This window comes from Cyrtonyx montezumae, unplaced genomic scaffold (assembly GCF_038088225.1).
Source record: "Cyrtonyx montezumae isolate F1298 unplaced genomic scaffold, pur_monq_1.0 scaffold_3, whole genome shotgun sequence".
In the NCBI taxonomy this organism is placed as follows: domain Eukaryota; kingdom Metazoa; phylum Chordata; class Aves; order Galliformes; family Odontophoridae; genus Cyrtonyx; species Cyrtonyx montezumae.
This window is the reverse complement of record NW_027072034.1, coordinates 90131728-90150055: the sequence shown is the minus strand read 5'-3', so window position 1 is coordinate 90150055 and position 18328 is coordinate 90131728. Positions and strand designations below refer to the sequence as shown.

At 39.6% G+C, this 18328-nt stretch overlaps 1 protein-coding gene across 9 annotated transcripts in view; it reads left to right on the top strand.

Annotated features, from left to right (window-relative positions):
* The window catches only part of CCDC91 (coiled-coil domain containing 91), a 143273-nt gene that overhangs the window by 29224 nt on the left and 95721 nt on the right, over window positions 1–18328 (top strand). For all 9 annotated transcript variants that reach the window (XM_065742332.1, XM_065742328.1, XM_065742327.1 and 6 more), the window contains 3 exons: window positions 35–201; window positions 2436–2624; window positions 5172–5273. In XM_065742332.1, coding sequence (XP_065598404.1) covers window positions 35–201; window positions 2436–2624; window positions 5172–5273 — 458 coding nt within the window. The remainder of the gene's footprint in view (window positions 1–34; window positions 202–2435; window positions 2625–5171; window positions 5274–18328) is intronic.

Below are 18328 nucleotides of genomic sequence, written 5' to 3'. Positions count from 1 at the left end.
AAGTTGTTTGTTGTTTTTCTGTTTCTTGCATTAGAGTTTGAAGTCCATGCATCTCAGAATGTTTCTGCTGATGTTCTGGAGCACTGTGTGCCTTCATCCTCCCTGGATCCTTCTGACTCATTCACTTTATCAAGTGATAATGTGGCAACATCTATTCAGACACCCAACAATGTTATAAACTCAGCTGTTCTTAAAGAACAGGTAAAACAGCAATCTGTATGTTTAACATGAGCATTTGATGTATTAGATATCTTAATATTACATCTTTTCTATACAAATTTAATATGTGTTTTAAGAGCAAAACCTATCACTTTGCTTTTTGTGATTTTGGTTCTCAAGTAAAATAATTTGATTCTTTAGGAGCACGGAACATAGTAAAATAATGTTCAAGTGTAACTGGGAGATACCATACTGGTTTGGTATGGACTGTAAGAGTGATAAGTATATTAAAAGCATGTTTATAGTACTAGGAATGAAAATTAGTTTAATCTGTGAAGATATGTCATACTATCATATATATCATATATCATACTTATGTTTAATTCTTAAGTGATATAACAATTAGGTAATTAACATTTATTTTCCCCCTTAATGAGAATTAATTTTATTTTTATTTTCTTAAATTTGAAGACTCAAAGAACTGTAGGATGATTTGGTTTGGAAGGGACATTAGAAGTCATCTAGTTCCAGCCCCCCCAGTCCTGGGAAGGGACGCTTTCTACTGTATTGGGTTGCCTGAACCCCATACAACCTGGCTTTGAACACCTCCAGAGATGAGGTATTCATTGCTTCTCAGGGCAGCATGTGCCAGTGCCTCACCACCCTCTGAGTAAATATTTCTAATATTTAAATCTACCCTCTTCTAGTTCAAAACTATTACCCCTTGTCCTATCACTGCATTTCTTGTTAAGAGTTCCTCCCCATCCTTCGTATACGCCCCCATTAAATATTGTAAGTGGTAAAGTGGTCTCACTGGAACCTTTTCTCCAGGCTGAACCAGCTCAGTTCCCTTTGTCTGTTTTCATTGGAGAAGTGCTCCAGCCCTTTTATCTTTCTTTTGGTCTTGGGTAACAGGTTCTTGTCCTTCTTTTGGGGGTCCCAGAGTACAACTAGCTTTTCTTTGTTTCTGACAGAAGGGGAATTGAGAGCGCAAACTGCAGCTTATGCATTTGTGGGGTAAATAACTCCCAAGGATGGTACTTCACAACAAAATAGTATAAATAATAGTATATTTTGAGTAGTTCTATATAGATGGGATACAAATAATACAAAAGAGAAGATGGCTCACCTTCAGGATGTCAAGGCTCACAGGGGACTCCACGTAAGAGGGATCTCCGAGAAAAGATCCTTCCCTAGTGGTCAGCCCCTAAATGGGGTTTGGGAGAGGTGGAGCCAGGCTCTACCCCTTCCAATCACACAGGTATATCACCTTCACCTGTGGCCCTATGGCTGACTCAGTGCTCACCTCAGGTGACCAATCAGTGGTTCAGGCCGTGATTCAGCAGTTCCCATACAGCATTCATGTTCAGTCAAGCTCACTGCTCAATTTTTTGCTTGTTTTTCATTGAACCCAAATCTCAAGTGCTGTTAGCTTTCAAAAAGTTGTTAGAAAACAAATGGTAGCTGAAGTTAAAGTGCTAGCTTTTTTCATTAGTATTTCTTTTGTAGCTATATTGTTTCTTGTAAGGCATTCGATTTAAATTAGGAAAAGAAAAGAGAAGCCTTATTTTCTGTTAACTGCACCATGAGATATTTAAAATTTCACCTAATTCATTTTTATGCTTTGCTGAAAGTATGATTTTGTTAATGTTATTTCTGTCTTAAGTAGTAAATTTAAGAGGCCTCTGTTTCAGTTCTTGTACTCGTGCAATTTACCAAAATAACATTAGCTAACTGCTGCAAACCTGTCTTAGTTACTCTTATTCTGTTGGTGTAGTCAAAGTATTTTTTAGTTTAAAATCAGAATACATTTTTTTATTAAAATCTGTTCACTTTCTATGGCTACTGCTTGTATTCTACATCGGATGAAAGCCAGAGAGTGACTAATCCATGTAAGCCTGATGCTTTGAGGCCAGTGGTTTCTTTTCATTTTTGTCCCCTTTTCCACCTCTCTTTAGTATTTTGACCTCATTCAGAACTGAAGTATCCGATGTCAGCCTTCTACAGAATATTTCTTGAAAAGCAATGGAGGAGATGTGCAGGATTGGTCTGAATGTATGTAGAAGTTCTAGTTACTGTTCCATTGTTGGCGTTTTCTTTTTGGCCAGCATATTATACGTGTGAGAGGGTGCATGGCAAATCATGGAGAATTATGATTACAAATAATTAACCTTTGTGTTCACATTTATAAAGATCTGTAATTTCAGTTGAAAATGCAATTTAACTCGACTGGAATATTAAATTCTCTTTACTGTTTCGTTTTTCTTATAAATTAGATTCAAGTAGATATTCCAATTACCTCTTTGAATTTAAATGAAGATAAGTCTTTACTTGCATCAGCTATTGCTATGGACGATGCTCAGACACAGAGAACAAATGAACCAAAGAGCTGCCTTCAAGAAACTCTAGCAAATCTAGAAATCAATCTTTGTGCTGCTGAAGAAGAAAAATTAAAAATTAAAAAGGTATGTTTCTTTTTTTCCTTAAGAAAAAAAAAAAAAGACATTTCCAAAGCTTTTTAAGAGAAGATAAATGGAGCCAGTATATAGAAGACAAGATGTCTCAGAATAAAGCCATATGTTATGAATCTATAGTACCTTACCAATGTTCTGTGTGTGTCTGTGTGTGATCTATGAAGCTGAACATGCCTTTGGCTGTGTATGTGAACATAATGCCTTTTTTTTTTTTTTTTTTTTTTTTAACTCCTCTTCCAAAGGTCTGGTAGCTAAATTCTTCATATTGCTTCTTTACTGAATGTTGCAGAGTAACAAGCATTGTTGTTATGTATCTGAGTACCATATGCTTGTTGTTATGTATCTGAGTAAATCAAAGGTCACTGAGACACTGGAGAGTAAGTGTCCCATCCCCTTGGTGGGCTAGGGTGAAGTTAACTTTTTAATTCTGTTTGGTAACCAGAAGTAATGACAGTTACTTGAAGTTCAGACAAATCACAGATTTACTTCAGACTCAGTAGAATTATAACTGAAAGTGAAGTGAAAAGGAGAAGGAACGGAGAAAGGATATCACCACCCTTGGATCCAGCCACGGGCTCTGCTCAAAGTTGTGGTCCTCCAGTGGCATTTATACTGTTTATTCTCTGGTTCATATATGCTCAGTCTATTGTTCTATGACCTTCCAGGTGGGAGGCTGGGCAACACCTCAGTCTCTCACAGGTGATCCTTCAGGTGATTACAGCATATTCTTTTTATGCCTAGTATTTGAGACATTAACTCAGCTCAAGTCTCTTACAGTAAGAAAGTTTAATTTGTTAGAGTCTTTATACTATCCATCGATAGGATACCTACCAAGGAATGCTAGGTAAGAAGGGAGTCATTTGTTGGAAGTAAAAATGAAGATGGGGAAGAGTAACTAAAGCCAAGATTGGGAAGGACTTAGGGTGGATTGATACTGCTGGGAATTAAGAGCATACCAAAAGGTAAGTAAAGGTTAGCATGGGTACAGATTATGAAAGGGATACATAAAATAATAAGCACTGCATCATGGGTGTCCAACCTTTTTTACCATAGTGAGTTAAGAATTATTATCTTGGGCCAGTATAACTAACAAAACTTACTTTACACTTTATTTTTTTTTATTGAAACATTAAAAAGAGCCACTAAAACATAAGACTCATGGGATATTTGTCCTTGTTTTTGTGAAACTGATACATCACTCTGGTTCAGTGTAAGTGTTAGCACTTCTTAGTGAGTTTTCAAGGTGTTTGTCCATCAAAGAGTTTCATTCTGTCCTTCACCTTTGAAAAATGTTCAGAAATACATGTACTGCCAAAGTGATGTTTTGAATGTGTGATTGTGAAGCAAGGGATATTTTTCTGTCATCAGAAAAGTCTTATAAAAGTCTAGTAAAGAGACATTATCAGTTTTTTCTTTGAGTTGAATGTCTGATTGCAAGTTGGCATGTTCCATTTGAAAATTTGCAAGTAATGTATTTACGTCAACTGAATATCATAAATATATGTAAAAAGTTTATTTTTCTAAGCAATCTTTAAGCCTTTTGACAAATTCCTTTGTCAAAGTGGAAATCAAGGCTGTGTATTCTTCGCTGTTTAAAGGACTGTAATTAGCCAATTTATCAAAATGCACACAATTATTTGCCTTAACAATGCACTGTGTGCTCCCCATTTCCCCTTTCCTCCTCCCCTCTCCCTTGCATTGTGCTGATTTCAGCCCAGACAGTGCCCTCACACAGATTGTTGGTTGTTGCTGACTGATAGGTGCACACTTGGGGATGGGCTGGGCCACTCAGTGGGAAAGAGCTTGATGGTGTTGCAGAGGAAGCAGGCCACAGTACATGCTTGGGCAGGGCTGCATGTAACCTGTAGGCTGTAGGCTAGACATGCCTGCTTTATGTGAAAAAGTGTTGCAGAACCTATTTCTCCACACTTGAATCAGGCTTTGAATCTCAAATGCTGTTCTCATTTCATCCAAATGCAGGACTGCGCTAAGCATATGTGCTTCTTTTGTCCTCCTTTTACCCATCTCAGTTGTACAGTTCTTTGAATAGCTGTACAGTGATTTGTCAGGTCATTTGTTTCTAAATTGGCTTCTTGAGGGAGAAAATAATTGTTGTTAAGCAACTAAAGGGTGCCAAGAGTTCAGTTATAGGAAAGAGTTTGGTAGGAGCAACAGCAACATGAAAAAAAGGTCTTTAGCTTTTTGTACAGCAAATGATTTTGGAAGTTAGCAATGTCATTTTCCTTCCTCTTCTTTGGTTTGTGCTGTGTTGGACTAGTACAGGATGTTAAGATTCTAGTCATTTTGGAGATGGAGGTGCCTTTTAGTGAAACCATTTTCTAAAAGCACTTAAGGTCTTCAACTGTACAAAGACAGAAACCATTGAAAATGTGGAAATACTTGACTTTAAGTAACTTCTGATGTTATGATAGAAAATGTTATGGTCTTCAGAATTGAAGCTGATAATGACCTAAATCTGTATTTTCACCGTTCACAAACGTTTTCAACTACATGTGTTATACTTTGCAATCTTTACAGGAATTAGAATGTTTACAGGAAAAACATAGTGTTCTAGAAATGAATTTATTGAAGGAGAAAAAAGAAACTCTTTCACATCAAGATCATTACAAGATACTCCAGGTAATTTCATTTCTTGCAGTATGATTGTATTTTCAAGAATGTTTTGTGTGATGTATGTTTATGTTGAACATATCCTCTCAGTACCTGCAGGCCTGCTCCAGAGCATTTTGAATTAGAAGAATCTTTAGGGTCTTCAAACCCAAACCTGATTTTTACATTAACAGGAATATAGGTTTAATGGTCTACATCATGGTCACTCAGATAACTCAATTACAGTACAATTTGTTTCATAGAACTACTTAGTAAAAACAACGCTTTGCCACTGTGACTTATGTTCTTGAGTAGTTATGGCTAATTGTTTGAAAATTATTAGTTGACTTGAATACTAATGGTATAATTTGCATTGTATAGCAAAAATCTGGAAAATGTATTATTGTATTATATTTATTATTATTATATTCTGTTGACTTGAAAAGCAGTAATGATTCTGGGATACTGGGGAGTTTTCATGTTAAGACTTTAACTCAAATTATTCTTGAGTCCTATGCTTTAAATGTGCATAGACTTGAAGACCTGGAGTACTACATTCAGTTCTGGGGTCCCCAGCACAAGGTGGATGTGCAGGGTGGGTCCAGAGAAGGGCCATGGAGATGGTCAGACTGCTGGAGCACCTCTCCTATGAGGACAGGCTGAGAGAGGTGGGACACTTCGGCCTAGGGAAGAGAAGGCTCTGAGGGGACCTAATTAGCAGTGTTCCAGTAGGTGAAGGAGCCCTACTGCAAAAACTGAGGAGGGCCTTTTTAGAAGAGCATTTAGCAATAGGATGAGGGAAAGTGGCTTTAAACTGTAAGAGTGTAGATTTAGACTAGATATAAGGAAGAAATTCTTTACTGTGAGGGAGGTGAGACACTGGAACAGGTTTCCCAGAGAGGCTTTGGATGTTCCCACCTTGGATGCATTCAATGGCAGACTGGATGGGGCTTTGAGCAGTCTAGAGGGAGATATCCCTTGCCTGTAGCATGGAGGTTGGAACTAGATGATCTTAAAGGTCCTTAACAACCCAAATCATTTTTTAATTCTGTGACTTTATTCCTTGTTTATGAAGTTTTAATTCTAATATTTGACTGTAACAATTGCTACATATTATAGATTAAGTATATATAACATCTTAAAAAGTATTCATATTGTTTTATACTTCCTAATTAACTGACTGTTAATCACAAGTGCCAGAAGTTTCAATGTATTTTGTATTATCCAAAGTTGGTTTGAAGGTAATAGAGCCAAACAGGTGGTCATATCTTTAAAGCAGGCCAATGTTTAGATCAGACTTTTTGTTGTTGTGAGTTTGTTGTATTTAGTTCTGAGAAGATTTCATTAATCTGACTTAAACAACTAAACCAGTTATTTTTCTTGTCATTTCATAGTCTTTTTTGGCTTTTCAGGTCTGGCTTAGAGTTGATTTCATTGACAATCACAAGGGCTATTTTCTAATGTTGTTTTCAGCTTAAGTAATCTCTACTGATCAAGATGTTGCTTTTTGTTTTAAAGATTTTCCAATTGTACACTGCTTCTTTCCAGAAGCATGTAACCTTTAATGTTGTTAAAAAGGGTCTTAACAACATAGACTCACATTTTGGCCTTCTCTCTTGCAAATAAATATGAAATACTGTTCTATTTATTTATTTATTTTGTGAGAAGCTTTGTCAGTCACCTTGTCATTGCATATTCAATAAAAATATGGGAAGCTCCTGGGACTTATTTAAAAAAATAAATTTGTGTTTCTCAGAATACAAAATACTAAAATGTAAATAATTTTAAAAATTTAAGATAAGTGGCAGAACCAGAATACAGACTTTATCTTTTTTGTTCGGTAAGTTTTTCCAATTCATTTTCTGGACTCTTTTTAGTTCTATAGATAATGGATGCTCGAAGCTCTGGAATTTAATCCTGATTTTTTTCTTTGACTGTAAATATTCATTCAAGAAAGCTATTGAATTGTAGTCACAGTCTAGAACTTTCTTACAGCTATCAGTACCATCTGAAAGCAATTTAATAGTAAGATAGAATCATAGAATCCTTAGAGTTGGAAGTAACCTCTGAAGGCCATCTAGTCCAACACCCCTGCAATGATCAGGGACAACACAGCTAGATCAAGTTTCCCAGGGCCTTACTCGGTGTCACCTTGATAGTCTCCAGGGGCAGAGCATCAACCACAACACAGGTAGCCTGTTCTAGTGCCTTACCACTCTCACTGTAAAGGATTTTTTTTCTTGTATCTGACCTAAATCTACCCATTTGAGCTTGAAACCATTTCCCTATGATCTATCACCACAGATCCTGCTAAAGAGTCTGTCCTCCTCTTTTCTGTAGCTTCCCTTTAGATACTGAGTGGCTGCTATCTGGTCATCTCGCAGCCTTCCCTTCTCCAGGCTTAAAGCCCCCAGCTCTCTCACCCTGTCCATGCTGGAGAAATATTTCATCCCTTGTATCATTTTTGTGGCCCTCCTCTGGATGCAGTCCAACAGGTCAATGTCTCTCCTGTACTGAGGACTCCACACCTGGATGCAGTAGTCCAGATGAGGCCTTACCAGTGCAGAGTAGAGGGGTACGATCACCTCCTTCCACTTGCTGGTCATGCTTCTTTTGATGCAGTCCAGGATATATTTGGCTTTCTGGGCTGTGTGGGCATATTGCTGACTCATGTTCAGCTTCCCATCAGGGCTGCACTCAATCCTTACATCCCCCATCTTGTATTGATAGTGAGGTTTACCTCAAACCGGGTGGAAGATCTTGCATTTAGACTTGTCAAACCTCAAGAGATTCACCTGGGCATACTACTCAAGTCTGTTTAGGTCCCTCTGGATGGTGTTCCATCCCTCTGGTGTGCTGACTGCACTCTACAGCTTGTTATGTTATCTGCAACTTGCTGAGGGTGTACTCAAACCAGCTGTCGATGTCCTTCATAAAGCTATTAAGAGTTTTGGCCCCAACACCTAGAGGACTCTTCACTGATCTCCATCCAGACATTGAGCATTGACCACCACTCTCTGGACTCGATCCTGCAGCCAGTTCTTTGTTCATCAAGCAGTCCACCTATCAAATCCACACATTTCCAGTTTGGAGAGAAGGATGTTGTAGGGTACTGTGCCAAAAGTACTTGCTGAACTCTAGATAGATGACATCAGTGGCTCTTCCCTTGTTCATTGATGCATTGACAGCAATTATAGAAGGCCACTATATTGGTTAAGCAGGATTTGTCCTTGGTGAAGTCATCTTGGTTCTCCTTTATCACCTTTCTGCCTTCCATGTTCCATAGCATAGCTTCCAGAAGGATCTGTTCCATGTTCTTCCCTGGCACAGAGGTGAGATTGGTAAGTTGGTAGTTCCAGGGGTCATCTTTTTTTACCCTTCTTAAAAATGGGTATGATGTTGCCTTTTATCCAGTCACCAGGGACTTCACCTGATTGCCATAACTTTTCAAATGTTATAGAGAGTGGCAAAGATACAGCTTTTGGGGGGATGCATTTTTTTTTTTCCAGTCTCTTTATAAATACCTGGAATATATATATGCAAGCATAAAAGTTCTTCTGGTAGATTCACAGTGTATATTGAAAACCTATGTGAACATGAAAAGCAGAAAGGTGTTAATAAGGTACATGTGGTATGTATCACAGAATTGTAGGGTTGGAAGGGACTTAAAGAGATCATTGAGTCCGACCCCCCTGCCAAAGCAGGTTCCCTACACCAGGTCGCACAGGTAGGCACCCAGACAGGTCTTGAATATCTCCAGAGAAGGAGACTCCACAACCCCCCTGTGCAGCCTTTGCCAGTGCTCCGTCACCCTCACCGTAAAGAAGTTCTTGCGCACATTTGTGTAGAACGTCCTATGCTGCAGTTTATGTCTGTTTCCCCTTGTCCTGTCTCCACACACTGCTGAAAATTAGCAGTTCACCTTAGCTTTAATATGATTCTTTAGGTTAAAAGAATCCCTCAGTTGTTGTTATCCGTATTCTGTTTTCAGATGCAGATTATCTGTTTTCTCTTAATAATCCCATTAGTAGGTGACATTCTCTAATTTACAAATCTGAAAAAGAACATCTGGTTCAAGAAAGAAAAACAGTGCTTGAGTTCTAGCTCTCGAAGTGGGAACTCAATTATTTGGATAGATTGTTTAGCTGATAAGACTTAACAATGTTTGGTCTAGCTGCAGACAACAGTTTTTGATTATTCACTAAGAACTGGATCATAATTTTTCCTCTGCTATTTCTTTGATTTACCACACAGTTTTATTTGAGTACCACATTGCTGTTGGAAAACTCTAGTTGTGGTTATACACATTTTTTCCCATCGTCAACAGTTTCTGGAAGTTAAGCAGGCTCATTTTTCACAGCACAATGTAGTTGATGTTGTGTGATCTTTTTGAAATAGACTTTTTCTTCTGCCATCTAGCTTCTGTTCTTCTAACTTAATAGATCTATAGTTCTTTTTTGAATGTACTAAAAATGTTTTTGTTTGGAGTCCTTTGTTTCTGTTCCCCATTTTTGTTGAGGGAACATCTTTGCAATTTTTATTGCAGCAGTGACTTCAGGTTAACAATATTTCTACTGCTGCAAAAAGTAATGATTAAAAAAATGACTAGTGCAATACTACTATTTCATTTTGAGTGATGTTCTTAAGTGATATTTTAGAAAGATAAAGCTTATGCTAAATAAAAATGTTGATAGATCAGTACATAATTATGCAAAGGTTGTGCATTAATTCTTAGCTGGAATTAAATTGCATGTACAATCATTACTGTTATTAGATGATGTTTCATCTGTTTATTTTTGAAGCTGTTGATGTTCAGGGGTTCATTTCATTGAGTTTCCACTAAATGTGGAAATTTAAGTGATAAAGCCTTTAATTATGAGGAAAAAGACCATTTAGTGAAAGAGCGATTGGTGGCTATCTTGGTAATAGTGACCATGAAGTGGTTGAAATTTAAAGTAAGTGAAAGGAGGAAAACTGCCTCAGTGCTGGATATAGGGAGAGCAGATTTCAGGCTATTCAGAGTAGTTATTAATAAGATCTTCTGGGAAACTTCTTTTGGAAGTGTTGGGGTTCATCAGTGCTGGTCACTTTTTAAGTACCTCCTTCTGCTCTTGAGAGAACAGAAACAGGCAATTTCCAAATGCTAGAAATCAAACAGGGAGAGCAGAAGACCAGCTTGTCTGAACAAGGATCTTCTTTTAGAGCTTAGGTGGAAAATGGAAGTGTATGGCTACTGGAAGCAAGGGCCAGGTGACATGGGGGAGACTGCAGGCATTCTGTTCACATTCATAAGGAGAAAATAAGTGTGGCCAAAGCTTAGGGTTGGAGCTATCCAGTACTGTGAGGGACAGTATTAAGGTTTTCTTTTTAATATGTTAACAAAAGGAGGACCCAAGAGAGCATGGCTTGTTTACTTGATGAAAATGGTAATCTTACAGGGACATATATGAAGTAGAGATGTTTAATGCCTTCTTTATGTTTGTCTTCAATGCTGATGATGGGCTCTTGCACTGTAGGTGGCCTTAGTCAATTCCCATACAACACTGAACTTGTGTGGGATTTGCTGCTCCATCTGGATGCATATAAGTCTATGGAATTCATCCACTGGGATTCATCCCAGCGTACTCAGAGTGCTGGCCAATGTCATCATGATAACTCTCTCAATTATTTTTCAACAGCCTTGGAAATGTGGAGAGGCCCCATTTGACTAAGAGCTGGCAAACGTTCCAATTTTCAAGAAGGGCAAGACGTCTGTCAGTATCACTTCAATGCCTGATAAAATTATGGAGAAAAATATGCTAAGAGTTATTGAAAAACACTTGAAAGACAATGCAGTCAATAGTCACAGCCAGTATGGGTTCATGAGGGGAAGGTCCTGTTTAATTAAGTTCATTTCGTTTTATGACAAGGTGTCATCCATCCAGTTGACCAGGGGAAACCAGTTGGTGTTATCTCCTTGGATTTCAGTAGAACTTTCATTACTGTTTCACACAGTATTCTTCTGGACAGAAATTTAATGTGCTGTGTGAAAAATTGATTGATGGGTTCGGTCCAAAGATGTATAGTAATTGGGGCAACATCGTGCTGGCAGCTGGTCACTAGTGGGGCTCCTCAGGACTCTGTTTTAGAGCTAATTCTATGTAATGTTTTAATAACTGATTTGGATGTAGGACTGGAAGGTGTTTTAAATCAAGTTTGCTGACAGTACTAAACTGGGAGAAGCTGATGAATCTATCAAGGATGGAGAGGCCTTGCAAATGGATTTAGACAAATTAGAGAGCCAAGCAATCACCAAAGCACATAGTTTAACAACAACTTTCATCCCTGCTGAAAGAGTTTTGGGGATCTTGATTGATAGTACAGTAAATTGAACACAAGTCAACAGGGTGCCCAGGTATCCAGGAAGACCAACTGTATCCTGAGGTGCATCAAGCATTGCTAACCAATTGAGGGGAGTAATTGTCCTATTCTATGCTGCACTGGTATGGCCTCACCTTGAGTACTGTTTGCAGTTTTGGACACCGCAGTACAAAAAGAACATAAAACTATCGGAGTGTCCAAAGAAGGACTATGAAGATGGTGAAGGATCTAGAGGGGAAGATGTGTGAGAGAAAGAGGAAATCCCTTGGTTTGTTCAGCCTAGAGAGTAAGAGACTGAAGGGAGACCACACTGCAGCTATGGCTTCCTCATGAGGGGGAATAGAGGGGGAGGTGCTGATTCTCCTCTTTCTAGTCACCATTGATAGTGACCTGAGGGAGTGGTATGAAGCTGCAACAGGGAAGGTTAAAGTTGGATATGAGGAAAAGGTTCTCTACTGGGGGTTGTCAGGCACTGTAACAGGCTCCTGAGGGAAATGATAATTGCAGAGTTTACCAGAGTTGAACAAGCATCTGGACAGCGCTCTCAGGCATATGCTGTCATTTTTGGGTGGTCCAGTGTAAACAGGAGTTGGAGTTGATAATCCTTATGGGTCCCTTCCAACTTAGAAAATTCTATGACAGTGTATATGAAAGCTAAAAGCAAAAAAAGCATAGCTTTAGCCTGTTTTTTGTTGAAGCTTCAATTCAATTTTAAGTAACTCCACCTTAACTTCAGTTCATATTTGAGGAGGAGGATAGAAAATATGGGCTTAACCATACTCTGAGCCATAATTAAACTGGACAGCTGAATTCTGAATATACAGATTCTTCTGTTACTGGGAAGTTAAACTGTGAAACAGTTCCTCTTCTTGAGCTGGCTCTGGAGATTGAGGGATGACAGGCATACCTAGATCATGTACACATGGAAAATATCATACCATTTTGCTGTCTTTCCTATTTCTATTTCTGTACTATTAAACATAAATGTTTCTGTGCTTGCACACTAGCCATGTTGAGTCGTTAGAAGTAATGTAGACAATTTTAATATAATCTACCTTTGGTTTTAGATGGAAATTGAGTATCTAATTTACATGACATTTTTCATAAATATCCTCAATTTGAAAATGTGAATATTGTTTTTGTATGTAAGTCACTCTGAAAGTAATACCTCCTATTTATTTCCTGGGAGACTACAACAGATACAAAGAGTATAATAACACCATGTGATAGAGCAAATTCTCAGCTACAAAACACTGTTTCAGCATAGTTACCACCATTATTGTTGGCATTTTCACCAACGATGAACGAGAGCCTGTAGGCTGCACTTCTAAAAGTCTGTACCAGTAGAGATGAACCACTGCTGGCTGTCATCACTGCTGAAACCTGTCATCCTTGCTGTGCTGACATCTACTGTTTGATCTCCATAAACATTCAGCAAGCATCAGTAAATGTCAGTAGCTGTAGTTCTTTCCACTTGGAGAAATTCAGTGACATATTCACTACCATTTGGAGTTTTTCACTAGCAAGATTATCTCATCAAGAGTTTCACTGAAAATAATATTTTGTTAGAAAAACAAACAAACAAACATGGGAATGTGCAAAGTTACAATTAAGATGACCCATACGGAGTAGAACTACTATTGTTATTTTTTTATGGCAGTACTTTTGGGTGGATTATATACCAACACAAATCAGGAAGAGGACCAAAGAAGCTCTAGAACTTGTCAGCTTGAGTCCTGTTTGTGCTCAATGTGAAGTATCAGACACTATTAATATAATTTGAGTACTTGACCATCCTTCCTTTGGATGTGCTCTGAAGATTCGTATGTCTCCTTTACTGAGGGCTCTGTATCTAGACACAGTACTCTAGATGAGGCCTTACCAGCTCAGAATAGAGGGATAGGATCGCCTCTTTTAGCCTGCTGGCTGTGCTTCTTTTGATGTAGTCCATGGGACAGTTGGCTTTCAGTGCTGCAATGGCACACTGATGGCTAATTTGCTATCTACCAGGAACCCCAGGTCCTTTTCATCAGGGCAATGCTTATATCCTCCAAGTTAAATGAACAGCAGGGGTTGCCATGTCCCAGGTGCAAGAGCTTATACTTGTCTTTGTTTGCTCAAGCCTATCTACATCTGTCTGGATGACATCCTGTTCCTCCAGCATGTCAGTTGCACAACACAGCTTGGTGTTATCCACAAACTTGTTGAGAGTGCATGTGATCCCAATGTCATCACCATTGATGAAGATGTCAAAGAGCAGTGGTCCCAGTACTGACTCTTGACTCCATCACTTGTCACTGATTTTCTTTTAAACATTGAGCCACTGGCTACCATTCTCTGGGTTCAATCTCTCAACCCGTTCCTCGTGCTTTGAAGGTATCACACATCAAATCCATAACTTTCCCATTTGGAGAAAAGGATGTTGTGGGGGACCACGTTAAAGGTCCTTACTGAAGTCCAGACTGAAGATATCAGTGGTTCTTCCCTTGTCGACTGACACAGATAACACCATCATAAAAAAGCAACACAGTTGTTTAGGCCCAACCTGCCCTTGGTGAAGCCATAGTTTTCTTGTATCACCTCCCTCTCTTCCATGTGCTTTAGTGTTGCTTCCAAGAGGATCTGCTCAATGATTTTCTCTGGCACAGAGGTGAGGATGACAGATTGGTGCTTCCCTGAGTAATCTGTTCTACCCTTCTTAAAAATAGGTATGATGTTGTCTTTTTCCCCAGTCACCAGTGACTTCACCTGACCACCATGACTTTTCAAATATCACGAGTAGTTTTGTGACAATGTCAGCCAGTTTTCTCAGGACTGTTACATATCTCATCAGGACTTACGGACATTCAGGTTCCTCAGGTAGTCACAAACCTGATTTTCATTTATAGTGCATCATTCCCCCAGTTTCCACCTCGTTAACTGTTCACTTGATGGCTATGTGTAGAGAAATAGTGAAGACTGAGGGGAAAAAAATGTTGTTGGGTACCTCAGCCGTCTGCTTGTCTGTTGTTACTAGCCTGCTTGTATTGCTCAGTGTGAGGGTTACACCCTCCTGACTTTCCTTTTCCAAAAGGTGTACCTATGAATCCATTCTTATCCTTCTTTGCACCCCTTGCCAAGGTCAGTTCCAGATGGGCCTTGGCCTCCCTGACTTCATCCCTACACAGCTTAGTAGTGTTCTTAAGTTACCTGTCCCTGCTACCACTACCTGTGCATTGTCCTCTGGTCAGACCAGAAGGTCCCATTTCTGCCATGCTGGTCTCTTTCCTTCCTTTTCTGTCTTCCTACAACTGGGGATGGAGAGCTTTTGGGTCCCAAGGAGAACTTCCATAAAGATCTGCCAGCTCTGCTCCACTCCCTTGTTCTGGAGGGCAGATTCCCAGGGGCTTTTGTTAACCAACCTCCCTCCAAAGAGTTGGAGTTTGACTTTCCTAGAAGTAAGCTTCCTGATTTTACTCTTTTGTATGTTTGATATTCCTCAAGAGCATGAACTTCACTTTTGCATTGTCAGTACTGTTCTGGCAGCCTCCAATCCTGATGTCACCAGTCAGTTCACTTGCATCGATGAGCAGCAGGTTCAAAATCACATCCCCTCTGGGAGGACTATCTATTATCTGTCTCAAGAAGTTATCTTTAGTGCATTCCATGAGCCTCCTGGATCGCCCGCAGCTCACTGTGATACTTTTCCAGATAATGTCAGGGTGCTTAAAGTTCCCCAGCAGGATGAGAGCCTGCAAACATGACCCCTCTTGTAGCTGGAGGAATAAGGCTTCGTTACCAGGTTGTGCTTGATCAGGCAGCCTGTAGTAGACCCCAACCACAGAGGTCCCTTTGTGGCAATTAACTCTAACTCTTGCCCATAGGTTTTCAGCTTGCTCTTGGCCATTCTTCACACTCTATTCCTTCCCTCATGTAGAGGGCAATGCCTCCTCCCTTCCTTCCATCCCTGTTTCTTCTGAGCAATTTGTAGCTGTCAATAGCCACATTCCAGTCATGGGCATCATCCTACCAGGTTTTGGTGATAACAGCTACATCAGTTTTCCAGTAACATGATGACTTCCAGCTCTCCTGTTTGCTTTCCAAGATACATGTGTTGGTGTAAAGGCACTTCAGCAGGGCAGCTCATCTTGTTACCTTCTTTGAGGATAACTCCTTAATTCTTTTAAGTATGTTCCCTTAGTTTCCTTGTTGCCTTCATCTTCATAGGATGCAGCAGGTTGCCCCTAGCTAGCACATTGTCCTTTTAATCTAGCTATGCTATCCCATTCATTATGGACAGGCTTGCTAACACCCATGTACTTTAAAGCCCTGTTAATGAGCCTAGACAGCTCCTGGTTCAGAATTCCTTTCTCCCTTTGACCCAGGTGGATCTCATTAGCAGACATCAGGCCAGATGCCAAGTAAACTGCCCTGTGGTTGAAAACGCCAAAATTCCTGCAATGGCATCATCCTATTAGCCATATTTGTATGATAGGTTTTCCGTGTCCTCTCAGTATCCCCTTCTGCCACTGAAGGGATAGAGGAAAACACCACCTGTACTGTCCATTAACTTCCCCAGTCTCCTGAAGTCCCTATTAGCTCTTAGGCTTCTCTCTGCCAGCTTGAGCTGTCAGTAAAGGGTAATAATCAGAGGGGCAAACCAGACTGGGGAATCTCTTAGTAATGTCTCTTACCCATGCTCCAAGGAGGCAGCACACTTCTTTATGAGTAGGGTCTGGTTGACTTATGAGGCCCTCCATTCCTCTCAGAAGGAGTTGCTCATGACAATTACCCTTAATTCCTTCTTGGTGGAGGCAATCTTGAGGCATGGAATCGACCTCATTGCCCTAGACAGCCTCCTTTCCACCATGTCCCCCACTTACCTCTCCCTTTGGTTCTAAAGCCTTAAACCTGTTTCATAAGGGCACCTGGAAAGAAGGTGGATGATGAGGGGGGTGTTTTTGAAATGCTAAATGGGGACCTGCTTCTATTCCTCCCTATCTCTCAGGTCTCGTCCCTCTTCCTAACAACAGCAAGGCAGGGGTTCCACCACTACTTGGGTTGTATCACCCAATCAGGTTGATACCTACCTTTCTCATAGGTGTGACAGAGTTGATCCACCGGTCTGTTTCCTGCTCACAATTCCCGGTACTCCTTAGTCTCTCCACATCCTCCTTGACCTCTGCCACCAGGCTGAGCAGATCATCGACCTGCTCATACCTCACACAGGTGGTGTCTCTACCATTCTCTGCTGCCAGCAGCAGGCTCAGGCACTCCCTGTAGCCAGAGTCTTGAGCAGCTGCATTTCTAGACAGGAGCTCGGTCTGGGTAGTCACATTCATTTTGTCAAGAGCTTTCTGCCTAGTGGAAACCATGATTGGATTTGTTGCATGTGAGGTAGCGGATAGATGAGCCAAACCTCCAACAGGAGAGAGGTGCTCACCCTGCTGGAGCAGACTGCTGCACTGTGCTCTTACTAACATGCCACACTTTGTTCACAGTCCTCCCCCAGAAGCCACTGCTCCTGTCTCCACCCAGCCATGTCAGAGCCATTACTATGTGAAATGCAATGGTAGCAGCAGCTGCTCACTGAAAGGAATTCTATTTCCTTGTGTAGACAGTTCTGTGCTTCAGTGTGGAATGTGACCCCACCAGAGCTCTCCATTTGCGGAGAACTTAGTCAAACTTGTTAAATAGTTTTAACAGCATTTCTGTTTTTCACGTGTACATACTTGGGAGAAATGAAGATACGTAACAAACTTTAGAATTATACTTACGAAACAACTTTAAAGAGTTGTCCCTTCCTTTTCCTTTAATTGCTAAATCATCATACTTGCCACATAGCTTTTTAATAAGCTCAGAAGAGTCACAGAATATATCTTAATATATTTCAATCTAGAATTCATACACTGGAGTGTTGGAGGTTATTTACTTTGTAACTAACAAGTCAAATTTGTGTCATTCTTTTTTACTTTCATGTAGCAGTTGCTATTTTCATTTAGACAGTCATGAAATTATTATTTTTTATTATTTTTTGAGTGAGTTATGATGAGTTCTTCAGATTCAAAATGCAAGAAATTCCGTACTAGATTACAGTGAAATTAGCTGCTTTCAGGGAGATTTGGCTCTTCTTTCTTCCTTCTTCCTTTCCAACATATGTTTTGTGTTCTTTGATATTGTTATCATTTGCTGACTGTGACTGTGTTGACTGAGGAAAGTTATTTATACCTATGTGGGATTTGGTAAAAAATGTAGCAAGCATCTCATGTGCAGGAAAAGAAGAGAATATGGTAGCTATCCTGTAAAAAAGACTACAAGAGAATTCTGATTGTATCTCATGAAAATGTGCAAAAGCTCTCAACAGGCTAGTCACATTTGCCCCCCTTCTTACATCAGAGTACTCTGTCTTTACTTGCATATTATTTTGAGAACAGAATGTTTATTGAACAAAAATAGCAGCTCCTTTAGATGTTGTAATTCATATGATGGTATTTCAAAAACTGTCAACACATTCCTATTCTGTCACCACCAGTTGCATTATCTTGACAGATACCAATTGCTGACATAGCTGATTAATCTTCCATTGCACAATAGATACCCAGTAGTATTTTGGGGGGAAGAAACAATTTTTAATTTGATTTTTATATGTATAAATATTTTTAGTTTCTACTGCACCTGTTTGAGTTTTTAAATATGACCTCAAGTCTTTTTAAGTAGTTTTACATATGCTTAATTATTCTACATAC